The 27897-nt window shown below is 38.3% G+C and overlaps 1 protein-coding gene across 4 annotated transcripts in view; it reads left to right on the top strand.

Annotated features, from left to right (window-relative positions):
• Positions 1–27897, top strand: part of MACROD2 (mono-ADP ribosylhydrolase 2) — a 1871078-nt gene that overhangs the window by 592289 nt on the left and 1250892 nt on the right. For all 4 annotated transcript variants that reach the window (XM_046678763.1, XM_046678762.1, XM_046678761.1 and 1 more), the window contains exon 5: positions 8047–8163. In XM_046678763.1, coding sequence (XP_046534719.1) covers positions 8047–8163 — 117 coding nt within the window. The remainder of the gene's footprint in view (positions 1–8046; positions 8164–27897) is intronic.

Below are 27897 nucleotides of genomic sequence, written 5' to 3'. Positions count from 1 at the left end.
GTAAGCTAAAATGGTGGCACTAGGACTCAAACCTCTGCCTCTGACTCCAGGAGGATCCTCTTTCCACTTTGCAACACTGCCTTGTATAAGGTGAAAGCTTACAAGTCACTTAGCACACCAGAAGCCACACAGAAAATCTTCAAAAGATGTGACATATTATTATCATTATTTGATTCCCTCACAGCTTTTTGAAGAATGCTTTGTACAAGGTAGTTGTTTTATAAATTTATGTTGATTTGATTTGGAAAGAACGCTGTTGTATCCTCTTGGGCTTCTAAGAGGTATATTCAATGACAGAGCCTCTTATTTTTCAGGCTAATATGATTTGTGTGGCTGCTTTTAGATTAAGTTACTGCCTTTTATTTACCAAAGAAGATTAAATGAATATGTGCAGTTCTAAGAACTTCAAAATCCCCCTTGCTAAAAACTGTTTATAAAATTGTCTTTGTAAGACAAGGAAGAGACCTCACAGGGCCAGTTTCTAAAATAACTGGATTTCACTAAATGGTGCTTTTAGTGTTTTTCACAACGTGCATTCAGAACTCTTTCCTGGTTCTGTTTTTGCTAGCTCTTCACTGCCATGGTGTCTGATGGATTCCTGGTCAGTGCTTTGTGGCTTGCTTTTTCTTTCTTGTTTTCAGGATCAATCGTTCATTTGTTTATAAAGTGAGGAGCTTTACCTGAGGAATACCAGAGAGACAGCTTGGAATCTGTGGGATAAAATAAGTCTTATGTCAGAAAAATTGATATGGTTTCATGTCCCATCTCTTTTGTCTTTATTTTAGCTATTTAAATAGTAGGATAAGACTATCCTATAAAAAACATTCTCAAACTCTAAACCCCAAGGTGATATTGACAAAAGTGAAACACAATTTCCCCAAGCACAGCAGAAACCCATCTTTCTACCCTACCCTCAGACAGTCTAATTCTCTAGGCTATAGTGTAAGGAAACCTAAATAAGATGGCCTAATTAACAGGCTGAAATCTTCTGAATTTAGCCTTTGTTAGATAACTGGAAGAAATATGCTGGGAGTCAAAGGCCCGTGCCTTAGTTAATCATCTTAGTTAATCAAAATGCCTGCAAGCATTTTGTCCTTGTCAGGATGGTAAATGACAGGTGTGTAAGTACAACAGAACGCCTGGTCTTTGGATGAAGCTTCAGCCAGACTTCCCTTAGCCGTGATGAAGAGCAGCCCCATGAGTGACCTCAGTGATCACTCCATTACTAGCTGACCATACCAGAGGCAGTTTCTAGGCAGTCCTTGGCCCTTACCTTCTATTAGTCCATTTTCAATCACAAAGTAGGAGGAAAAGATATTTGAATGAATAAGATAGGCTGGCTTTGCTGGTCACTGAGTCCTCACAATCTAGCATGATCGTGGACTCTGAGGCATACCTAAGGGAATGAATTTGGCCCAGATGATATATTCATTCTAGTAGTAAAAACTGAATATTTTGCATAAAACTTTAAAAAATAGCAATAATCAAGCTGGATGAAAATCACCATTATAGTATTTACAACAGAAGTAAATGTATTAGTCAAGACAAACTGCTGTCACAATCATCCTGAAATCTCAGTGGCTTTATCTATCACTTGATTCACCGTCCAGTGCGGGAAGTAGAGGTCCTGTGGAGCTTTCTTCCACACAGTCATTTAGGGATTCAGGCACTTTCCTTTTTGTGCTTTACTATCTCCTGGGGCATTGGAGTCCTGCACCGGATCCTCTGCTTTCAGCCTGCAGACAGTGAAAGATCATGTGGAAGACTGTGTGCAGGATTTTTAGGGATTGGACATAGAAGTAATTACATCATTTATACTCAAACTCCTTTAATCAGAACTCAGTCTCATGACTCCACTCACACTCCTTTAAACAGAGCTCAGTCTCATGACTCCACATAACTACAAGGGAGGCTGAGAAGTGCTGTCCAGCTATGTGTCCAGGAAGAAAAATAAATGGGCTTTGGAGAACATATTTATTTATGGAGCTTAGTTGTCTTTTTTTTCCCTATAGTATATATTTCTTTGGTAGGATAAAAGGCATAGATAGTCCTGTTAGTCTCTGGAAAATTGTTTTCAACTTTCCTTTCTCTTTCAGACTTTTGATTTTTTTTTTTTTTCCAATTGCAATTAGGGTTAGACATTTCGGATCAGACTGAATACATTCTGTGTTAGGCTGAGTGTTGACGCTTGGTCCTCCATCCCCTCCCACCCTGGGATTGAGGGTAAGAGAGAGGGTCAAAGTGCTACTGTGTTGAATCTCATTTCTTGCCACTATCAACTTGCTGCCTTTTTAGCCTGACCATCAGGGAAACTAAAGGAGCAGGTTTTCTTCAAGGCTGCACCAGACCTAAGGGAAGTGGTTGACTTTTCAGATTCTGTGAATTGTTAACACTTTTAATATGGAAACTTGTTACTAAAAAAAAAAGGAAAAGAAAAGAAAAAAGGGGCTGGCCTGGTGGTGCAGCAGTTAAGTGTGCACATTCCACTTTGGCGGCCCTGGGCTCACCGATTTGGATCCCCAGTGTGGACACGACACCGCTTGGCAAGCCATGCTGTGGTAGGCGTCCCACATATAAAGTAGAGGAAGATGGGCATGGATGTTAGTGCAGGGCCAGTCTTCCTCAGCAAAACGAGGAGGATTGGCAGTCGATGTTAGCTCAGGGTTAATCTTCCTCAGGAAAAAAGAAAGGAAACTTGTTACTAGATTTGTGACTACCACCTTGTGGCTATGTATTTAACTTTACTTTTTAATATCTGATTCTTTGGCTTTACAGTAGCCTGACCACTTCCTCAATATTATTTTTTAAAAAACAAAGCTATGCTACTTTTCCTCACAAATTTGATTGCCTTTAATTCAACTAAGCACCTACAACAAGTCAGTTATGAAGATAGCTGGGGATATAAAAAAGAATAAGTCACCTCCTGTGCCCTCAAGGGGCTGAGAGACGAAGGGAGGAGACAGACTTTTCAGCAGATAAACATTCTGCTGTGTTTATGTAATAACTATAAAACAGTTTATAAATATGAAAATAAGAGTACAAACCAAAATATTATGGGAACATAAAGAGACATTATTTTGTCCTCTAAAGGTTGTGAGTAGTTTTTTAGAGGGGAAAACATTTGAACTTGAAATGAAGTTGAAAAATGAGAAGGACCTCGCTAGGCAGAAAAGAAAAGGGTAGCTGGATACCCTGTGTACAGAGTACTTTGCAAAGAAGTCATGGTGTGTTGAGGGAAAGGTGAGGATTTATGTGTGTCTGGATCAGAAGATGTGAAGAGAAAGAGTGGGATAATGTGAGGTTGGGAGGGCAAGTTGTAACCACATTTGTGAAAGGTCCAAAAGACTATAATTTGGAATTAAGAGTTTTCTAATATATGGGGAACAGCGAACATTACTAGTAGGGAAGTGATAAAATCAGATTTGCATTTTAGGAAAATAAGTCTAGCAAAAGAATTGGCAACAGATTAGTGAATTTTAAACACTCATGTTGAGTTTGTGCATATGGAGATATCCCTTTTTTTCCTTTCAAAGACATAACAATACTTTTAAGCACAGAATTTATACAAGAGATATTACCATTGCCTTTTCCTCTCACACACTTCTTCTACAGGCCACAAATAGAGCTCTGAAAAAACATGAGATCATGTTTTAATCCATCAAAAATGTGTATACTTCCAGCTTCTGATAATGACAGAATAGCTTGTGTCAGATTAGCCTTCCCACCAATAGTAATTATAAATCCTTGACAAAATAGCAAAGCAATAGCAGAAAGTGTTTATTGGCGCTAGAGAGCAACTAAAAGCAGGCTGGAACCTTTGAAAGAAGGAAACCACATTGGGTGAGATTTGTGTTTAAATAGCTTTGACCCTGAGGACCCTCTCTACCCCAAATAGAAGTAGCTGGTAGGGCTCAAACAGAAAGCAATAGTTTTATCGGCTTTAGTAATCAAAAGACTGAATTCAGCCTTGCCAGTAAGACTAGGAATTGAGATGAGGATCCCAGAAGGGAGAGAGTCACAGAGAGGGGAGCCACACAGGAAAATATGACCCAGAGTCATGCAAAAAATCAGTCACTATAAACAGATTCATAGCTGACCTATATACTGGAACTGGCAGACAGGGACTTTAAAATCACTATGTGAAATGTTAAGGCATTTACATGAAAAGAAGGATATAATGGGTGAGGACGTGAGAAATTTCATGAAAACTGTAAGAAAAAAACCAAATGAAAATCTCAAGAACTGAAAGAATAAAATACCCAAAGTTTTTTTAAAAATTGGATGGAACTAATAGCAGATTTAACACAACTCAGTAATAAAAAGACAATAAAAATTAGCAAAAGACATGAGCAGTCACTTCCAAAAAGAATATGTATAGATGGCCACCAAGCTCTTGGCAAGATACATTATCATTAGTCATCAGGGAAGTGTAAATTGAAATCACATTAGGAGACCCCTTTATATCCACCAGAATTGCTGAAATTAAAAAGACGGACACCACCAAAGGACTGCCACAATGTAACTCTCATGCATACGTTGCTGGGTGCATATGTAAATTGGTATAATTACCTGGGAAAACTGTATGTTAGTTCTTTATAAAGTAAAACCCAGCAATTTTACTCATCGATGTTTGTCTAATGGAAATGAAAACATATAGCCACAAAAGGACTTGCGTAAGTGTGAAGATTTATTCATAATAACTAAAAACTGTAAATACTCCAATGTGCATTCACAGATGAATGGATAAAAAAAATTATGGTATGTTCAACAATGGAATATTACTCAGGAATAAAAAGGAATGAAGTACTAATGCATGCAACAACACAGATGAATTTCAAAAATATGATGAGTGAAAGAAGCTATTCCCCTGCCACAAATCTCTTATATGAAGTCTGAAGTTATATAAGAGGCAAAACTTAGCTGCAGTGATTGAAATCAGAAAACGAGCTCCTGCTGGGTGGGGAGAAGGGAAATTGGATGGAAAGGGCACAAGAGAACTTTTTGGGTTGATGGAAATGTTTTGTATCTTTACTGACATCATGTTACGAGTGTATACATTTGTTAAAATTCATCAACGCTGTACTTAAAACCTGTGCATTTGATTGTATGTATATTACAACTCATAAGTAGAATTGATGAAAATTAAAAAGTAATGTAATATAGTGGTTCAACATGCCACATGCAGGAATTGAGGTAAGACTGCCTGAATTCAAGTCTTGAAGGCAGTGAATTATAATGGTTAAGACCATAGTTGCTACATCAGACAAATCTGGGGTTTTGCATCATATTGCCAATATTTTGTGAATGTATGCAAGTTATTAACCTGTTCTAAACTCCTATAAAATGAAAATGATAAAATTAGTATCTATATTATACGGTTTTCCTCAGTATAGTGCCTGGCACATGGATGCACTCAGTACATTTGAGCTGCAGTCATTATTATTAAATAATTCTCCAGCTAGACTTTCATTGCCCCATTGCAGTCATGAATGCTGGTATAACCATGAAGATTTTGAGAATTAGATTCATACAAACTGCATTAGGCTGTAATCTAAATAATGCAGACAATATGTGACTGCATATGACTAAGTACACTAGCAAATCCTATTTTAGTTATCCACTTCAAACTAAGTAACTAATTATCTCTTTGCCGAGAAAAAATGTTTACTTTAAAATACTTTTCTTTAAGCTCTTGCAAAAAATTTTTTGAACATAGAAAAATTAGAACCTAATTTTTTCCCTCGTAGTCTCACCCTCTGTTTCCCAACCCATAATTACTTTTTATATTTTGATGTATATCTTTCCAGCACATATACATGTATATACATACATATATTTACATGGATGTATATATACATGTGTATAAGTGTGTATGTATAACTTGGTAAACAAAATTATGACTATACTGTATATACTCTTTTAAACCTGGCATTTCACTTAGAAGTCTTTTCATGTTTAGGACTCTATTTACATGGAGTTGGCACATTCTTTTTAACAGCTGCATAATAGTCCATTGCATTGATGGACTTTTATTTATTTAACTAGCTCTCTACTTATCGGAGTAATGCCAAGTTTTCACTATTATAAACAACTTTGACATCTTTGTACCTACTTTTATCTTTTGTACTTCTGTTAATTATTTCATAGATAAATTCAAAAATGTAAAATTGCTATGTGAAAGAGTTCGAACAAAATTTATTAACCTTGTTTTGTAAGAGAAAAATTATATGTATGAGTGTGTGTGTGCATAAAGAGTGAAAGAATGAGCATCAGAGTGTTGAAGAGTTCTCTGGGTGGTGGAGTAAATGATGGCTTTTATGTTCTTCTTGCTTCTCTATTTTTTTCATTTTTGAATAAGAAAAATTGTTTTAAAATAACATTTTAAAACTTACACAAAATTTCCACTTAAGGAGTTTGGGATAACCACCATTAATGGGGCACATGACACTGTAGTAAGCACTATATTGGTGCCTTTCACGCATTGTGTTATTCAAAGTCCATGCGCAACCATGTGAGGTAGTGCCGTTGTTAGTTCTGATTTCTAAGGAAACGGGCTTGGGCTTCATATGGCTGGTAAAGGTAGAGTCTGGATTTCAATCTAGGTTTTCTGAAATACTGTAGTCTAGAATAGTCTAGAATGAGTTCATTTTGTTGTGAAGGTCTTTGAGGACGAGATTCATTCTCAAACTTTACAGCTATGCAAATGATGGTGTAGTAAAGCCCAGACAAGCTTGTTTCCGTCTGAGACTTGTTCAGCCAAAAGTGATGTCTTCATGTCAGTCAGTGGTAGCAGAAGCCACTTGGTCGTTAGATAAGTTATATGTTCCTCGCTGACAATCTCCTGTCTAATATACAACTTCCTCTCGAAATAATAATAGTAGCAATAATAAAAAGCAGTGATCAATTACACAGTATTGTGGACTGTGGAAAGAGAGGAGCTCTTCAGACTGCTAATATCCTGGCCTGTTTTCACATCCCAGATTACTATTACTCTCTCTTTCTGTCTCTTTACCCTTTGTTTTGCAATCTTGCATTTGCTTGTAAGGGGCCCATTCAATAAGAACTAAGAACCCAAGTTCTCAATTTCCTAATTTTTGTGCATAATGATCTTTTGGTCTTCCACCTGTCCACTCACCCCCAATCTAGTCATATACAGTTTTAATTTCCAATGACATCAGATTTGTGTTTTTAAAAGGTGATTCTCACTGTAAAGGCCAGCCATGAGGGTGGGGCGGGCAGGATGACAGGCCCAAGAGCTGCTTGGACCTGAGGTTGGTGAAGGGCAGATAGCCTGTTCATATAGCAGAGCTAGAGCAGCAGCAGGAGCAGTTCTGTTTTAATCCCTGTCAAGTGAGGGAGGGGCGGTCTTATGGGCCTTTATCAAGACCTAAACTATGCTTGTCCATCATCTAGTGCCCTAGCAGATACCCTGCAGAAACACAATTGTATTTGTGTCATGCTGTTGTGGGGAGAAGGAACTCAGAGGTCTGGCTCTTGTTTTGATAGCTTTAATTCTACTCTTTCAGTTTTGAGGTGAGTACAAATGTTCCAGAGTGCCTTTCTCACTTTCTTCTCAACATTTTTTCTTCTATAACCTGTGGTGTGTTGGAGGCAACACTTACCAGCTCGGGAGATAGAACTATTAACGTTTCTTCCCAACCCTATGTTTAATGACATCAAGTTGATAGTTTGAAACTGGACATGGTGGGGATATTTACAGAATTGAAATTGGAAAATTCTACAAATCGGGAACTCCCCCACCCCATGATGACCTGTTGTTTAGCATTTAGCATCACATTACTTCTATAATCCTTCTACTTCTGCTCAGCACACAAACCAAACACACACATACATCCGCAGAGAGAGAGAGAGACTGAGAGAGAGAGAAACGCGGTGTTTGAGGGATTGGACACCATGGGTTTTCTTCCATGGGGCTATGGTGATCTCCAAGAGGAAAATATTGAGTTTCTTTTCTCTTCCTATCTCGAGTTTTGTGTTTATTTCCAAAAGACCAATTATGGGCTAACCTTTTTCTTTCTCCCTTAGTGGATGGCTGTATTCACAGAGCAGCTGGTCCCTGTTTGCTAGCTGAATGTCGTAACCTGAATGGCTGTGATACTGGACATGCAAAAATCACATGTGGCTATGACCTGCCTGCAAAATGTGAGTACAACTCTTTTGAACACTGTTTCAGAATCAGATGAGCACTCTTGTTTTATTCCTCAAGTGCATAAATGGAAAAGGAAATGATAGCAGTGATATTTAATTAAATGCGCTTATAATAAGATTTTATACATGGCAATAAAATGTGTCTTCAAAATATGTCTCCAAATATATATATATATATGTATGATGCTTAACTCTAGGTGATTTTTGTTCAGATCTTTGACAGAGTGTCTCTGAAACAGAAATAAAAATATGAGCAAAATATACATTATAATATTTAAGTGCTACAGAGTGACAGCTTCTGGAAATGATGGCAATTTCTTATTTCTTATTCAGGTTTCTTGATTGTGAATGTGTTTAGAGCAAAGGAGATCAAAGTGATGTATTGTGTTTTCAGCTGCCGTGTAAAGGCTGATTGGCAATTACAGCCAAGGCATCTGTCACACTTTGCTTTCAGGAAAAGCCAATGGAATGTGGTTGTCAGTGTGAGAATGTATTTGCTCTTTAATTGTGGAATGGTCAAAATTTCCATTATATTTGAATAGAGAGAAGTATTGCATTTGATTGACCTTGTTGCTTAGTCATTTAGCCAACTGGGTAGGGTGGTGTGGAATAAAAATACTAAGAGAGAAGCTAGTTAAAGGAACAGGCTTTTTATCACACAATCTTCAGGGCCTTGGGGGTGAAGGTAGAGGGTTTCATTGCACCATTGAGGTGTGCATTGATCTGGAAATTGGGAAACCAATTAATTGTTTATTCTACTCACCTGCTTCTCATGATACTGTCTGGGTCTGTGAATACGTTTTATGTAGAAGTGAAGTTGGTTTTGTTTTTGTTTTAACAGTGGAGAAAATGTGACTAAAAAAATTGCAACACAATCTGTAGGATACTCTTTGGGCTCTGTATAGACAGGTTGTGTATGAATGAATTTTCCATGTATATGTGTGAATGGAGAGACAGTGTATTATCTTTTAAAGATTGCTTCGAAGTGTGTTTAAATATGAGGACTTTTAGTAAATAGTGATATATTAAAATGGTATTTTTCTTTATAAACATGATAATACTGCATTCTATATTCCGCACAGTGGGTTGCTAGTGAAAATATATCAACTACATACTATTTAAGTTTTCCTTTAATGACTTCTCATTTTTCTTTCTTTGTTGATGTTTTTACCTTGTGTGAAAGAGTCAAATCATGTGTCAAATGGTCTCTCACTCCCACTTGGAATATATATTTATGTCAAATAAAGCTCCTTGTGTACAGTAGTATTTAGAGCAATTCTCCCTTTGACTCAGAGAACCTGAATATTAAAAGTGATTTCCCTTTCCAGGACTATATGGCTCTATATTTACAAATATTGGTCACTCTCTGTTTTTTGGTTTTTTGGTTTTTTTTTTTTTCAGATTGGGAATAAGATTTAATCTAAAAGTGTCTCTGTCATGCATTTCTTGACATGCGCTTTTGAGTATTATTCTTCCATTCAAAAAGCTTGCAGGATGGGTGAGAATTAAAGACGCAAGGCTGTTGAATAAGCTAGTGTCTTATATTCCGCAGAAATGGTCAAGGACTCCTCCCCACTAACCTGGTCAGGATCAAATGATAGGCTGTCTTCAACACTAGATTATTTGAACAAATCATAGTTAACACACTTCTCCAACAGATGTATTTTTTTTTAAAAGAATGGATTTTGAGGAGAAAAAACATGGGGCAGAGAGATATGGAATAGAAAATAAATACAACTGTAAGCTGTTTTGCTAATTGTTTTATAACTGCAGCAAATTAGTACAGAGTATGCCCTGTACAAAACAACACAATAAAGGTTCAAAGATTGAGGTGTTCCCTTAGGCAAGGTTGAAGACTTCTGTCTCTGGTATTTGGAATTTAGGCTGCAGTCCTTGTTTTTGGGTGGATTACTGGGTGTGTGGCACAGTCCATGCTTTTAACCAGATTTGAACAGAAGAATGGCCACTTGTCCCAGGTAGAAATGTTTGCTTTCATGTGTCATATATCTACCAAAATTCCTCCCCATGATTCAGTGCCAGGTGGGGTTGTACTGATTGTCAGACTCCTTCTTAATATAGGGCAGAATGTCCTTCTTTATGCTATATTTCTCAAACACCTGAGTAGCACACCCTACCAAGTCCTGTTGCATCTCCTCTGCCATGTTGGCATTTTTTATCACAGCCTTTCTGCCTTTCCATTGCACATGGTTACCATGGAGCCAAGGCTGGCCTACTGCAAAGGTCTCCTAGAGGAGGGGCTGGCAAGGCTCAGACCCTCTGGTGGGTAACCGTTGCTACCAAAGCCATAGGGCATCTTGTCATTCTTCTTTTTTAACACCATACTACATTTGCGATATAGCTAACAGATACTACTCTGAGAACAAGCAGATTATTGGTTATTTTCAGTCTTGTATCTGTCCTTAAACCAAGGAATAATGCCTAGTCTCCTATTGACTCACTACTTTCTGTCTCATGTATTAAAACACAAATCAAACATTCTTCACCTCTCAGATTTCTGAAAACAGTCTCAGAATCACTAAATATGATCATATAAAATGATGGCTCTAGTGTATGGATTGACACCAGGGTAATTTTGTTTAATGTGCTTATTCTTGTTTGACATCCCTCTGTATAAGCTTCCTTTGAATGCCATTCAGCTTAGTTTCGACTTATTAAAGACATACAATACCAGGCACTGAGGTACAAAAGATCAATAATACCAGTTCCTGTGCTTGAGGAATTCCATGATTGAGTCATATCTTCGAGCTAAGGTGTGGCTTTCCTGGGCATCCTGGGGCAAGTGAGTCTTTGTGGGACAAAGACTTTAGACATGGAAAGTCAATCCACAGGACTTAGTACAGAATCTGTATGAGCTGAGATACTGAGAGCCTGACACACATTCAGGTCCTTGCATGCAGCCCACAGGGCACATCTAGTAAAAAATCATCCAACAGAATAGAAATACCAGACTGAAATGGTGGTGCCACCTCATGAAAGTCACAAAGTCACACGAGCTGTTTGTGGATAAATGTTGGTATTTCTCTATATTTAGAAAGATTAATGATTTATATTAAAAATGTAAAAGCAAGGAAAGCAATACAAAAATAAGTAAGAAGAGCTTACATTTGTTTTGGCACTTTTAGGATTTTACAAGCCCTTATATTTAAATTATATTTTATACATATTGTGTGTGTGTTTGTTCTCCGTTTTTCTATCCCTGAGAGATGTTTTTCTTTCTCATCAATTTGGTTCATCCATTTCAGAGTCGTTAACAATCCACAGATGTGCTTTTGTAGAGAGAGAATGAAAAGAGAGCTCATTACATACTGTTTGGGTCATTTTCCCCCTCCATATTTAATAATTCCATGACAGTTTGACAGCAAAGACTAGTTCCTATCTGTCCTCTGTGACAGCTGGTTTATCATTGTCAGGGTACCAAAGCCAGTCATCCAGCCACCAGTGATAATATCTTCAGGCATCAGCAATTTGTTTGGAAAATGCTATTGTCTGGGTTACAGACAAACTTGGTAATTTTGGACTGGTCTTTGCTCCTTTTATGCTTGCTAAATTAATCTTTTCATAAATACTTGTATTTGAATTGATTGTACTTGTAGTCTGTATTCTGTGACTCATCATAATTGGTGGAATGATAAGCCTCAGAGATTTAGTTTATTCTTTACTGCTTGGATGTTTCAAATGATTTCTTTTGACTTAGAATATCTCATCATTTTTTTCAAAAGTAATCCCAAGAGTGGGAAGCATATTGACCAATATTTCATTTAAGGCTATGACTAAGGAAATGACTTAGGAAGTAGACAAAGGACTGTTTGTATACTGGGAGCTTTTGGGACCTTCTCTTTTACAATATCAGATGTTTTTTGGATTCATAATCAATTTTGGAATCCAATAGATTTTTAGAAGCTTGTCAACACATGGGACGTTTCTATTCATGTTGTCATCATTCTACCAGAGGGTCAGCTTCATACGGGAGACGTTTATGCATCTCAGTCACGCTCCTAGTGTTAATATCTAGATATCTAGCATAGTGTCTCCTAAATATGTGCTGAACTAATATGAATGAATGAATGATCAAATGAATAGTTTCAGAACTTTTTGCCTGGTAAATAGTTTTTTGTGTGTTGCTTCTACTTCTACTTCTTTTCCTCCTGCAATCCATTCTGCCCAGTGCTGGTAGATTAATATTCCTAAATCCAGAGTCCTTATAATTACCTACAAGGCTCTAGATGATGTGACCCTCCGTACCTTTCTGACATCATCTCCTTCTGTTCTCTCCCTCGCTGGCACAGGCTGCTGTGCTGATCTTTAATGGCTTTGCATTGGCATTCCCTCTGTGTGGAATTCTATTCTAGATACCTACATGTTTGCTCCCTCACCTACTTCAAACCCTTATTCAAATGTAACCTCAAGTGTCACCCTAACCAATCTATTTATAATTGCTTCTCTGCTTTATTTATAATTGCTTATCTATAGCATTTAACCTTCAAACACACTGTATCATTTACTTATTTTATTTATTGTCTGTCTCCCCCTAGCAACATGAGGTCAGAGATTTTTTTCTACATCCTTTTCATTTATTATTGTATACATACAGCTTAGAAAAATGTTTGACAGCTAACAGAAATTCAAACAATATCTGTTGAATGAACGAATGAAATCTAACTCCACTCCTCTCAAAATCCTTCAATGGGTTTTTCCTCGGACTTGTTAGCCTGATTATTTTTGACCTTCCATGACTTACCGCCATATCTTGAACTACTTACAAGCCTTTATATGATCTGAATTGCTCACAGTGGTATATCTGTGGATGGAGTTTGTGGTCGAGGCTATCTAGAAAGCTCTTTCCTTGATCCTTTCCAGCTGTCTTCCAGACTCATCTCAAATATCGCTTCTACCATAAAACAAGTCTTCCCTTATCAGCTTAGCTAAAAATGCCTTCTTTTACTTCAAAATCCAAAACACCTCATGTTACACGCTAAGGGCATTTTTCAGATGCTACTTTTTATTGTTATATGTACAAACTTTCCTTTCTAGCTTTCCAACAGTCCCTTGTATAGAATGTGTGCTAGAGAAATATCTATCAAATGAACTAATTGTTAAAGATGGCAGAGTGGTTGATAACTGGTGGTTAACATTCCTAAGAAACAATGAAATTAATGTCATTTATCTATTGTGTTTTTTAAATCACATTTTAAAATACAACTAATTCCAAAATGTCTTAGCTAAGAAATTTACTCTTAATGGAGCTTCTCCTAAAGGTGAAGAAATAAAAATAAAGAAACCATATCAGCTTTATTTAATGTTTTCAGCATAGCTCGCATGTCTGTTCTATTTCTTGAGAATGCTCCACTTTTAAGGCTAAATAATCATCAAACATAAATGGAAAAAATATTGAATCTGTATATATAAATTGATGGAATCTGTTTCTTTTATTCCTTCTCTTTAATGTTTGGAAGACATCAAAGGGTAATATTAGCATCCAAATCACAGTTTTTCATTAATCATTTGAAAGGAAACTCTAGAGTGAGAGACCATAGCATAATATGTTTGAATATCATACAGTAGTATGAATCAGAATCCTTATTCTATTCCCAGGTGCAATAATAATCAAATGATAGTAGTTTAAAAGGTACTGTTGATAATAATTAGTACTTCTCTTGTGCCCTTCATCAAGAAATCATGGTACTTTGAAACATTAGCTCATCAGTCCTTTTTGAAATCTCTATGAAGAAGTAACATGCCAATTAATGATATTTTTCTTCCAACACAAAGAGAAATTCAGGTACAGAGAGGTTAAATTTGTTGCTCCCAATAACAAACTAAGCCCGTTTTAGGGGCATGGCAGTCACCAAGTGCCCCTGAGCTAGGGAGACAGTCTATGGCAGTTGTTGGGCAGGCCTGCTGCCAGATTTGTACACAACATTTTATTGAACACAGCCACACCCATTTGTTTAGATATTGTCTATGGCTGATGTCGCATTTCATGTGACAGGGTTGAGCTTGCGACAGGGACTGTATGATTACAAAGCCTAAAACATGTACTGTCTGGCCCTTTACAGAGAAAGGGTGCCAACTCCGCTGAAGGGAAATCCCCACTTTTTATAAAGGAGGAAACTAAGATTCAGAGAGGTTAAATATTTCTTGAATTTTATTGAATGTATGTGACTTACTCAAATTATTATTGACAAAAGTGAGACTGAAATACCTGCTGTCTATTTCTTGAGACAGTCCTTGCTTCTGCTGCCTCAATAGAACGTCACCTTGGGAAGATGATCTGAAGCTCTTTAAACTTTTTAAATTGTAAGGCCACCTTCAAAAAAAATGCCTGGAAAAAATGGTCATTTTTCTCAATAGGGCTAGAACTGGAAAGTGAATAAGTCAAGTCTCGGAAGAGAGAGTTAATTCAAACCACCAGAGTATTAGGCAATAAATCTTTATTCCTTGCTTCCTCGAGTGTTGTCAGCTAATGTGCTGAAAGGGAGCCTATAGTCCTGAGGAAATTCACTTTCTAGAGTTGCTAATTCATAAGATGGTTCTGAGTTAGTCCTCTGCAAAGCATGACCTGATTTCAGCCATCATGGGCTCTACCAGCAGGTGTCTGATTGTGAAGCCAGTGGAGTGGGCATGCTGCTAAGAGTATGACTCTGCCTGTCTTTGATGGAGACCTGAGGGCTCTCATGAGCCCCTTCCGTAACTAAATGACTTATATTACATAAAGAGAAAAATGGCTTTTGAAGAACATAAAATCATCTTCCTTCCTGAAGAGAGAGATGGGATTGTTTCTCCTAAAATCAACCCTGATTGGCTCATTTTCTTTAAGTGCTTTAGGAATTTAATTTCTATTTGAATTTATTTCTTCATAATTGCCACCCCTTTCTTTTATACAAAGCAGTTTCATACACTTTATCTCCTTAGTCATCCTCATGATGAATGTGGAAGTAACAGGGGTGGAAAGATTGGAAAACCCAGAGCAGAGGTTCTCAAAATGTTCTCCCTGGAACAGAAGCAGCAGCATCACCTGGGAATTTGTTAGAGATGCAAATTCTTGTGCCCCACCCCAGACCTACGGAACCAGAAACTCCATATTTAACAAGCTCTCCAGGTGACTCTGATGCACAGTCAAGTGTGAGGACCATCCACCCAGACAGTGGTAGAATCCTGAGATCACTTGCCTTTTGATTCCTTGCCCTACCCCCTTTTGCTATGCAACACAGGCATCTTTTTTGGGTCACAGATTAGGGCTTTCTTCGAAGAGAACTCAGACGTGTCCTTCTTTTCCTTGTGGCATTTTCACAGTTAATGATATCTGTATTTATTTGTTTGCTTGTTTAATGCCTGTCTTCTCAAACAGAATGACAGTTTAAAGAGAGCAGACATCATATCGGACTCATTTACCCCTGGTATTCTTAGCCTCTGATATAGAGTACCCAGCACAGAGTTGGTGGCTTTTGATATGTATTTCCTGGAGGAATTAATTAATGCATTGTGTTTGTCATAGTCATAGCTGCCACTGCAGGAAACCAACCAAGAAGACACTCAAGATAGGAATATGTGATTCCAGAAATCTGCAGAGCTAGTACTGCTGCCACTTGCAACGTCTCTGTTATCCTATCACCAAATATGCTCCCTCTTCAAAGACTAGCAGTGTAAGGAAGCACAGGGGGCAAAACTTGCTTAACTTGTCCACATGGCACACATATAACCTACCCTTAGATTATTTTTTTCGTTTTCTCTCTCTTTTCTTTAACCCATTGTGATAATGTAGATTCGATCCTCAAGTGACTTTGTGATGAAATAAATAGACAATTCTAATTGTAAATACTATCTTTTAAAAATATCTACATTTTGGAAGCAATGAGTGTTTACACTGTTGTATTCTGGATGAATGTAGAATAAATGCCTGTGCTTGGTTTGCATTATTTGACATCTTAGCAGGCTGTCAGACGACACTGTCTGTACCTTCTTGTTCCTATGTGATCAATAGGAAATAACGGTGTAAATCAATTCTAGGTAATAATGTAAATGAGCTCTCGAAGGCAATTCCTGCTGTGAAATAAGTAGTTAGCTGTGACACTAGCATTAACCGCAGTGGGGGTAATCAGCCTTTGGATGTGTTTAATCAGAGTTATCAGCTAAGATTAAAACGAGAGCCACTGTTGTGCAGGGATAATCATTTTCAGGACTTAAAAGATGAATATTTGAAGGTATTCTCATAAATTAAAACCATCGGAATTGCTTTGAGTAATTTAGGATGCTTTGAGGTCAGCCACAAGCAAACAAGAAAGGTTAATCTCAGAGCCACGATAGTTAATGTGCAGGAATTGCAGAATACATTTATTGAAATAAGTAGTGAATGCTGAGTTACATGAAGGTTTTCTCACAGTGCTAAAATGTTCCTTGAGCTATTACCGACATATATGATTTGATTAAAAAGTGGACAACATAGAACAATTTATAATTTTATTAATTATACTTGCAATTAATCACTAATCCAAAAGATTAAATATTAGACCACTTTGTGGCTTGATTAGAGGTGTTTCCAGCTGAAAATATTGATAGAACCAAGCTCTGCACTGTAGAATAAAAGATTGATTCTGGGTCAAGAACACTAACCCTGAAGGTGGGAGGTCTAAGGAGAAGTCCTGAATCTAGGATATTCTAATTGTTTGGTAAAATCCTTTAACCTCTGAGCCTGTGTTTCCTTATCCGTGATTATCTGGGGGTGATAATATCTACCTCAGGCAAGTTTGTTAAGGAATATACACAGAACCACTTTTTAATAGTGTAAGACATCATACAGATATATGGCTCTATTATTACTCGCAAAATACTTAGCATAACTCATTTACTTATTCAACCAACGTTTATTAGTGCTTACTCTGAGCTACAGTGCTCTTCTGGAATGTAGAAGACTATAGTAAAGAAGACAGCCAAGGTTCCCGTCCTCTTAGATCTTACGTTCTAGCAGAGAGAGGCAGACAATAAACACATTCATGTAAAAGCAAAGAACCTCAATGTTAAGAGCTATGAGGAAAATAAAGCACGACAATAGAATGGAGAGTGAGAGGAGGGGGCTGCTTTTCCTATGGCGGTCAGGAAAGGCCTCCCTGAGGAGATGATATTTGAGCTGAGAGCCATACTGCTATCTGGGAGAAATTTATTGCAGACCGAGTGAAAGTGCTTTACCATTGGGTTAAAAAAAGTCACCTTGCCTGATGTGTAAAATGTGCTAGTCCATGAATTTTTCGATTTTTCTTCCTTCCTACAAGTATTCTATTTCAGTTCTGACATGTGTAATTTTAATTTTAGTCTAATTTTTAGAGGTAATAAAGATAATGCTGCTGCTGCTGGAATCCACAAGAATTTTAATGGTCACCTAATCTGACCTCCTAATTTTACAGTTAAGGACACTGAGTCCCAGAAAGATTATTTCATTTTTCCCAGGGTCTTGTGGGACAGAGCCAAGACTAGAGCCTGAGTGTCTTGACTCACAGTGTAGTGCCCTTTCTGCTAAAAAGTACTGTCTCTTCTAGTCTCTCTGATAATACTCTCTAAAAGGAGTTTTTTTGAGAATTTGATCAACTATGAAGTGAGACGATGTACATGAACATACCTTTGAAAAACTGATTTCTTATTTCATACGGCACCTTATTATTAGTAATACTTTTAGTGGAGTTACATATAAATTCATTATGATGTCATGAACTCTACAGTAAAAGTCTGTGACAATAATCCACTTGAATATATACAGCAGTGACTGATGTCTGAGAAAATGTGGAAGTCACAGATAGGAATTGAGAAAAATTCTATACCATCATCAAGACTCGGACATTTGTTCCTGCTTCCTTCCAGTATCTTGTCCTCAGAGAAAAGGGAAACTCTTCAAAAGTCATTCTGGGAAACTTCAGATGGTAACTTTATTGGTTTTAAGATATGTTCACAAATTCTTTGTTATTTCTCCCCTCGAGAGGTAGAGTTTAATTCCCCTCCCCTTGCATGTGGCCTGAACTTAATGACTCCCTTCTAGTGAAAAGAATATGTCAGAGTAACGGGAATTACTCAGATTAGGTTACAAAAAGACTGTGGCTTCCATCTTCGGTGCCCTCTTTGCTTTCCCTTTCTCAGATCGCTCTGTATTAGTTTTCTAGGACTGCTGTAACAAATTACCACGAACTTGATGGCTTAAAACAGCAATTTATTCTCTCACAGTTATGGAGGCCAGAGGACTAAAATCAAGGCATCGGCAGGGCCCCACTCCTTATGAAGACTCCAGGGGAAAATCTGTCTTTGTCTCTTCCAGCTTCTTGTAGCTCCAAGGGTTCCTTGGCTTATGGCGACCTACTGCCAATCTTTGCTTCCATCTTCACACAGTCATCTTTTCTGGGTCTTTCTGTGTCTTTTTCCCTTTTCTTCTCTTATAAGGATATTTGTCATTGAACTTGGGACCCAGCCTAATCCAGCATGATCTCAAGGTCTTGAGATCCTTGTACATCTGCAAAGACCCTTTTTCCAAATTAATTCACATTCACAGGTTCCAGGGCTCAGGACATGGACCTGTCTTTTTGGGGTCACCATTCAGCATGGTACACACTCTCTCTGGGTAAAGTCAGCTTCCATGTCATGAAGCAGCCCTGAAAAGATGAAAACTAACCAGCATGTTATAAGGGAACTCAGACAGCCTCTGAAGAGGCCCCTATGGCAAGGAACTGAGGCCTGCCTGCAACAATGTGAGTGAACTTGGCATCAGATCTTTTGTGACCTGCCAAAAGTCATAAAAGTGAGCTTGGGAGCACGTCCTCCAGCCCTAGTCAAGCTATCAGCTATCTGTAGCCCTGGCTGACAGCTTGACTACAGCATCATGAAAGACTCTCAGTCAGAACCATCCAGTTAAGCTATCTTGAATTCCTGACTTGCAGAAACCATGAGATAATAAATGTTTGTTATTTTAAGTTTGGAATATTTGTTATGCAACAAAATAGGTAACTAATTACAGCAACTATGGCCATGAAGTTTATTAAGCAACATAAGATGCCACTGGCAGAGTGGTTGATGTCTATCACATTTTCTCAGCACATGACCTGCCAGGCTGAGGGACAAGCCTAAATGCAAAGTGAAAGCAAAATAGAATTGGGGGTAATGTTACATTTAATCAATGACCTTAAAATCAAGAAATGCAACCATATCCCTTCACTACACCTCTGTCATAGACAGCATACTATATTGGAAAAACTGCTACGTATGGAAACTTCTGTCATTTTATATATTAATAAGAAAAAAGATTAGTTGATTAGGGTCAAAGAGAACCCAAAGTCCAGCTTAGTAAAGAAGCATTAGTAGGAAAATAACACAAATCAAAATACACAATTGAGTATTAGTATTTACCTGATATTCCTTAAGTGTTTTTTAGTCTTTGCACTTCCTACTCACATGCTTTTTACTGATAGGAAATGCCATTTTCATTTTGAGAGGAAAAATTAATTCAGCCTGTCTCCTGTGTTGATGCTACGAGCTAAGTAAAGCAGAGGTAACTTCCTATTTACATTTGTAGCGGTGCCCTGCTAAATCTGTTTGCTGTACTAGGTGGTGTGTTTCCCATTAGCTCCTTCATTTTTCAGAACCACCTAGAGTTTGTTCCATTTCTAATCACAAGCTATTTGTGAAATCCCTGTAATTTCCTAAGGCCTTCTGAAGCTTTCCTCTTCCTACCTGTGACATTTTGAGGAAAGATTTATTCCCCCTCTGTGTTTATTCTGCTTAGTGAAGATCATCAGAGATAACCTTAACCTTAACATCAGAAAGAGTATTTTTGCAGATTCTCTTTCAAATTGTGTCTGTATTGTATTTAGAGTCCAGTTACCCCTTGGAAGGTGTGGAAGGCAAAGCGCTGTCCATTTACGGACACTCAGTTTTTGCTTTCTTATGTCATGGCACCTGATGCCAAACTCTTGTCTTTCCTTTCATGGCCAGGTGATTTTGTTCCTGTTTTAATGTTACTCCTGTGCTTAGGTATGTCATATACATATATACATATCTACATACACACATATGACATATGTATGACATATGACATATCATCTATATAATGTATACATTAGGTATGTCATATACACACACATATATATGTATGTATACATCTCCCTTTTCATGTCCTCCATTAGAAATATATTCTCATTATGCTGAGCACAGATTTCCTTCTGTGTTACAATATGTTTTATGAGTATGGAATTCAGGGATTTTTTTCCAGTTTGTGGAGTTATTTGGGAAAGCATTCTGGGAGAGTTTGGGTTTGGGGATGGCTTGGTGGAACTAGGATGAGGGCCCTAGGGATCAGGAAATCTGCTAGAGGCATGCTGGAGCACAGGCAGAGGAAAGCTAACTACTGTGCTGGGCAGGCTGGCAGGACTGGGCCTTCCTCCTCCATGTGCCCAGGACATGTCCAACCTAATGTTTTAAAATTAAGAAAAAGTATCTTGGTTATCTTCCTCTTAGTAATATCGACTGCCTGAGTAGTTGGGTGGATAGGAAGAATATACAAGATTGAGAAACCTCACATCAAAGTGTGCCCCTCAAGAATGGTCAGGGCTCCGTATGTAGAATATTACATAATTATGAGATTGAACCATATAGCTATACACATAGAGGGAGGTGAAATTTAGAAAAATATACATCAAAAAAGTTAATATTTGGGGCTGGCCTGCTGGCATAGTGGTCAAGTTTGCATGCTCTGCTTCAGCGGCCCAGGTTTCACACGTTCGGATCCCAGGTACAGACCTACCACTGCTCATCAAGCCATGCTGTGGTGGCATCCCACATGAAATAGAGGAAGATTGGCACAGGTGTTAGCTCAGCAACACCTTCTTCAAGCAAAAAGAGGAAGATTACCAACAGATGTTAGCTCAGAGCCAATCTTTTTCACACACACATGCAAAAAAAGTTAATATTTTAAACATTTCCTATATTCTCTGTTGTCTGCAATAGCAGTGTTTCTTCATATACTGTACCAAATTAACTGGTTGTCATGGGCACCAAACCTGTTACCTTAAACACATTAATATCACACACCAAGCAACATCCTATTGTTTATGCCTATTTGGAGATTAACCATCACATGGCCTTTTTTCCCCTCTTATTTTCCTTTTTGTCTTACTACTCCATTCAGAAATGATGGGATCAATATTTTAAAACCTGTATGTGAGATGTTTCTACTTATTGTTCATCGTGGTATACTAGCAACTTTTTATTCATCACTGTCCTTGAGGACATGCATTTGGGGACAATGGAGCTTTTGGTAAGAGTCTCACAAGTACAACATTTTAAAGCCAGAAAAAATAATCTAGAAATCACTCCTATAGTAAGCAAGGCCAGTTTGTCCCATTAAGAACTAGGCAAGTATTTTTATCCGTTGTTTAAGACTGTCTACTTTGCATCTAATAATCTGTCTGGTACATAGTAGGTAGTGATAAGTGTCTCATTCATTCGTCGAACACTCATTGGTTCCTAAATTATGTGCCAGGGGCTTTGCTTATCTTTTGGGAAAGAATGATGTGCAAAATAGACAGAGACCTCACCTTCATGGAATTGAGTTGAGTTGAGCTGAAATGAATCAAGTGACTTGCTGTAGATCATATTAAGTGATAAAACCTTGCCAAGAATCCAGATTTTCAGATTCTCAGTCTATGGTCTTTTCTTCTTTTTCACGGAGATTTTATTTGGGGGATCTTATAATGAAAAGGTCTGGTGGTATTGGCCTTCTTACCTCATGTTTCCTTGGGATTTTCCTATGCAGTGACCAGTGGAAATGGTCAGTGGATTCTGACACATTTGTACCCTGGGATGGGGAGGAGGGACATGGTACACCTCTCTCTGATTAGATAATAAATGATTCAGAAAACCTTATTCTAACTTGGCATAAAGGGCATGGGGCTTTCTTGACTGGGGTCTGGTAAACAGCTGCCTGACATTTTCTAATCATTCATTTTCTAATGACACATAGAGCGCGTTTCTATAATCCCTATGAAAGAGTTTTATGTTTCACATTATTTAAGAATAAGGCAGACAGTGATTTGTAAACATTTTTTCAATAATTAATCATGATTTGATATTCGTATGCTTTAGGAAGAAAAACTTTTGAATCTCTAGTCCTTAAATCAGAATGTCAAACATGTGTTGTTATACAATATGGAAGCCAATTAAACACAGACTAATTCATTATATATGGTTTTATTCTGTTTATTTTCCTTAGCAGCACCTTTTAAAAATGAGATTGACATATATCTGCCAAAGCATCTGTACCAAGTTATATTCCCAGACATAGAACATATGGGTGGAGTTCTGGTGGAATGCTTGCTTTATTGTCTGGTATTATGGCTTCTCTGTTCTTTTGTTTCCTTTTGCTCCTTTTTTTTCCGTGCTTTATAACTGCCTCTCAAATTTTTCTTAAGCTATTTGATTGATTGACTTGTGGCATAATCTGTTTAAAGATAGCATTTAAAACTTCCTGAAGTCAATCAGTTGGCTAGAAATATTTAAATGGGTGTCCTTTCTGTCTCAAACTTTCTTTCCATTGATATCCACAGCCCATAAAATGGTTAAGAATGTGGACTTTGAAGCCCAACTTTCTGGGCTCACATTCAAGTTCTGGATTTGGGTAAGTTGTGAAACCTGTTTGTGCCTCTGCGTTGCCAGCTGTAAATTGGGATAAGATTCTCCCCCTCACAGATGTAGAGAGCTATGAGTTACAGTCTGTAGTACTCAGAGCACTGCCTGCCTCCTAGTAAATGCTCTGTAAGATGAGCTGTTTTTCAGTGAGGTCCTCTTGACCATCTTATCTAAAATGTCCCCCAATCACTCTCTATCTCTTGCCCTGCTTTAGTTGACATCACAGCCCTTATCGTTATCTGAGATTATTTTATATATCTATGGGTTTATTTGTTGAGTGTTAGTCTCTTCCACTGGAATGTAATCTTCATGAAAGCAGGGACTTTGTTCCTTGCTGTATCTCCAGATCCTAGGAAGTTATTCAAAACCATTTGTAAATGAACAAATGTAAGTGCACAGGAAACTTGGTTGAATTATGTATAATTATTAACAGAGCTACTGGAAGAACTGGCCTACCAGTACATTTAGTTTCACGCTCTGTTCGTTTGGCTCTTCTAGTAACTTGGCTAATAGTTACAAATAAGCCAGAAAAATAGCATCGATGTATGGGAAGGTCAAGACCACGCCTGACATTTGGTACATCCACCAAGAATATGTTAGGTGTGCTGCACATCTTTTTTCTATTTTTAAAAACTCTGTAGTTCAAGTAGTTGTGTCAGGATGAAATACAGCAGAAAGGAAGAGGTTTAAATAACTTTAATGACCTGAGACCCATGCCTTGACTTGCCTAGCTAAAAGCCAGTTGTTTGATAGTGAGGTCCTTTCGTATTGATCTAGAGTCTGTATTCAAAGATGATTTCCAAGCTCTAATTTTTGTTAAACCTCATTAAAATAAAGTGATAATTTTATGGTTTTGAAATGTGTTGTGACTGACTTTCTGATGGAGACTGCTAGCCCCAGTTCTTACAACTTACATGTAAAGATGTTGAAAGGGGAAATATTGATGTGTGTTTCCTCTCTGTTCAAACTGTTCAGATTTTATGGGAAATAATAAAGCTTTACAACTTGTTCTTCACAAATAGGATGCTAGGGACTTGCAGCAACACGAGAAATCTATTTATTATTTTGTATCAGGGTAATCTAGGCCATCTCCCCCCTTCTAGACCCCCAGAGCTAATTGTTACTTGGAGTAGAAAAAGAAATAGCATGATAGTCAGTGGTTAGAGAATATTAATTTGACATAAATAGAATTTCCTTTTATTACAGGCAAGGTAATTATATGACCACTGGGTGATACAGGAGCATTCACTGTTAACCCCAATTTTACCAGATTGGGTGAGGCACAACCTACCCCATCAGGCCCTTAAGACTTCTGACATAAAGGTTTAAAAATACAGTTACAGTTTATTGCTTAGTAATCATTCCTACTTCCAGCACTTATAGTTGCAGCCCTGGTCCTGAGATTACTGCATCAGGTAGGGAAAAATAAAAGTTGAAGTGATGTGGGGAAGAAAGAAAATTATAGTTGTCATAGTAGTGTCCTCCCCACATCGGCAAGAATTGCGTAGTCATTCGGCCATCCTCCCCTACCTCCCCTTCCCCAGATCCACCAGAAAAACAGAGGAATATCTAGTGGGGACATTCCTTTAGTCCCACTCATATTGACTGGGGGCACACACTTATGAAGGCATTTAAGCCAACCCTTCATGTCTTTATATGCCCCTATTTTAGAAAACCAATGTTTCAATTGTCCATTCAAACTCTACTAAACTATTACTCTGAGGAAGATGCCTCTCTGCCCATTGTTGGACATTATAGTCTGTAAAGTGTGTTCTTAGGTCTGAAGAAATGTGATTCAGTGGTCTAAATTGGTATACTATCCTCTGTTCCAGTTCTTCTTTAGTACTCTGAGCATTTGCACCTACCATGAGGTAAGCTAAACTCAGTCCAGAGTCAGTGTCCGTTTCTGTCAAGATCTGTTTGTAGCCCCTGGGGCGACCTGCTTCAGCGTTACTTGCCATCTGTGTTCAAGGCCTTCCCCCGGGGGAATCTGCCATATAGCCGTCTACAGTCTCTGCCTCTTTTGTTGGCAGACAGAACAATTCTTATTGTCATTTTGCGCCTCAGAGGGTGGAAGTGGACAATGTCTAAAGTCAGCCCATCTCTGTATTGCTGCAGTACCCCCATACCCACTCATTTCATGGAGCCAGGTGGCCACCTTAAGCAAGTACATAGGGATATCTGCTTGTCAATTCCAATTACCTTCTGAACCTTGCAGGGAGTGGTTCTTCTGATGGGCATTGATATGTGCTACTTTAATGCACTCTTCAAATTCCCATAGTGATTTCCATAGGGCCATGCCCCATTTGGGCATCCATATAATAGGCCGGGTTTCCATTGCCCTCCTGCTTGACCACATGGCCAGGCCATTGGCTATTGCCCATGAGTTGGTAAAAACCCGAAACATAGGGGCTTTCCTCATAAAACAGCCTGCCAAGCTGATTTGTTTTTACCTTGTTTATCAGAGTGGGGGCCTTGCAAACAGGATATTGTCTGTTTACCTTGGAACTGTTGTCTACAAACCAAACGGCTCTTTCTTGGTCAGTTGAGAGCTGTTTATAGGGCACTGTCTAAGTATTCCTCCAGTTGCATGATCCTGTATAAACCATTTCCACTTTATTAGGGAACTCTTCTGGGCACTGACCTCTCTGTTATAGTGTTTCTTTAACATCATCCAAGGCCTCATGGGTATTACAGGTTTCAAGATGTATTTCATTTTCTTCAGTCATAGGAGTAGTTTCAGTTGATGTCTGGTAGCAAGCTAGTAATTTCCCCTCAGAGGGTGATTCTCTAGTTCAGAGTCACAGAAGTTGTCTCTGGGAGTCATTCACCAGCTTTTGCCACAGTCCCAGTTTGCACTCCACATTGGGCTATCACATAGAGAATTTGTTTGTATGAACACTCTAGGTTCTAGTCTACACTGAGTGGGTTTGGGTAATCTTATGCATCCCCATTTAGTATGTCCAATTAATATTGCTTGAAGGATGGATTAACCTGCCTTCTATTTTATAATGCTAGGTATAAGCAACATTCTCCAGACAGATACAATGTCCATCTCCATAATGCATTCAGGTAAACGAGACACAACTGCTTCACCTAAAGCCTGAATAAACATACCAATTCTCCAAACTTTCAGCTTAGTCACATGAAAACTTCTATTCCTAACTGTAGCCTCCATTAGGACTTCATTAACAGGTTTTGGTTTTACAATACTTGGTGGGGTAAGTATTCCCCAGCCAGACATAATATCCATTCCCATAAAACATTCAGGTCAAGGAGACACAACCTGTTCACATAGAGCCTGTTCAAATGTTCCAAATTTGGAATCCTATCAAGACTTTCATTTGTATATTCTCCCAGTCTAGTTGTAGTTCACTTCAGGGCTTTACCAGTGGGTTTTGGTGTCACAGTGCTTGCGGGTTTTGTATCAAGGAATCCCATAAATTCTTTTCACCTCCTGACCATTTTACCCGCTTAAGTACATAAGACTTTGGGTCTCCAGCAGAGGGTTGAGCCAGGGGACCCTGGCCTTTCTGTCAATATTTATCTTGACTAATCTTCCTGACTATTTCTCCATGTGATTCTAGGTCTGATTTCTCAATGTAATCTTTGCCTTCCAGCTTTTAAATTCCTCCAAACTGAGGTAAATAGACCAGACTAGTTTGGGGCCCTTTAATGTTGGAGGGCCAGCAGGGAGTCCCTTTGGTCCACTCAAGCTTTAATAGTACTTTATTAAGACCTTTGTTTCAGCTCCATCAATATCTGTTTTATTCATCCCATTTCTTAATAACCATGTAAAGATTTCTACCCTGCTCAGGTGAATCTCTTGACTTTCCCATTTCTTTTTCCTCTTTTTTCACCACCATCAATGTTTGCTGTATTCACCTCATTTCTTGATAACCGTTTAAAAATTTCCACCCTCCTGGGACAAGTGCCTTGACTCTCTCCTCTGCCTCTCTGCATTCTCTTGTTAATTATTTTAATGTTTTTATTAGCATCTATAAGACCCATGAGAGGAAGCCAAGACAATAAGTTTGATAAAGCTTCTCAAACTGTTGCTTGATTTTTGCCTCAGTAGAGATACAAAGGGTATTCATGCAGAAGGGGCCCCCTTAACCATAGCACTTACCATGACCTGGATAATGGCATATTCACTGGGTGAATATCCCACTTATCATAAAGCCAGTTCCACATGGCTTACATATGAAGCATATAAACTGTTTTATCTAAGGTGTTCCACTTGGCATTTGTAGAGAGTTGGACATTCCCCCTTCTTAGAGTGAACAGACCTTACAGCAGTTTGTCCAGTTCACCATGCTGGCTGTTCCCTTAGGAATAACCCGCTGTGTGTTTGGTTCATACATAGCCATTGTGATTGTTCCATAATGAACTGTGAGTCCTGCATCAACCCAAACATGCTTTTCCATTCTGCAGCATTTAAAACCAAAGATAGGGCTCCTAAATTAGTCATTCTCACAATCAATTTCAGTAAAGGTTCTTCAGGGAGCTCCTGATATTGGTCTACAAAATCAGTCAACTCCTTCACATTATACCCTCTGGTATTGTAGTTTCTTGGTTTTGCCCTCCCTCCACATTATTACCTTCTTGGTGACTAGAGTACTTTCTGTTGTCCCAGCATAATTGTTCCCCTTGTAGGCAGCTTTGAGGCTAGTGGCCAAATCTCAGACTGACCAAAATCTGAGTTTGTTCTAGCATTCAAGACCTGACCCGGCACTTTCTTTAGCTTTCCTTTTAGCTGTTACAGATAATAATAAACAAGGAATTGTATTTGTAGCATGCTTCTTATTATATTGCATTTCCTTATATACCTCATGAGCCAACTCCTCAGGAATCAGATTTACCGCTATTTCTAAATTCCATTGGTAACTTTTCTTCTTTCTTTCGTTCTTTTTTTTTTTTTTGAGGAAGATTAGTCCTGAGCTAACATCTGCTGCCAATCCTCCTCTTTTTGCTGAGGAAGACTGGCCTTGAGCTAACATCTGTGCCCATCTTCCTCCACTTTATATGTGGGACACCTGCCACAGCATGGCT

Source organism: Equus quagga, chromosome 12 (genome assembly GCF_021613505.1).
Source record: "Equus quagga isolate Etosha38 chromosome 12, UCLA_HA_Equagga_1.0, whole genome shotgun sequence".
Taxonomy (NCBI): Eukaryota; Metazoa; Chordata; class Mammalia; order Perissodactyla; family Equidae; genus Equus; species Equus quagga.
Note: the sequence above shows the minus strand (reverse complement) of the source record. Positions and strands in the feature narration are given on the sequence as shown.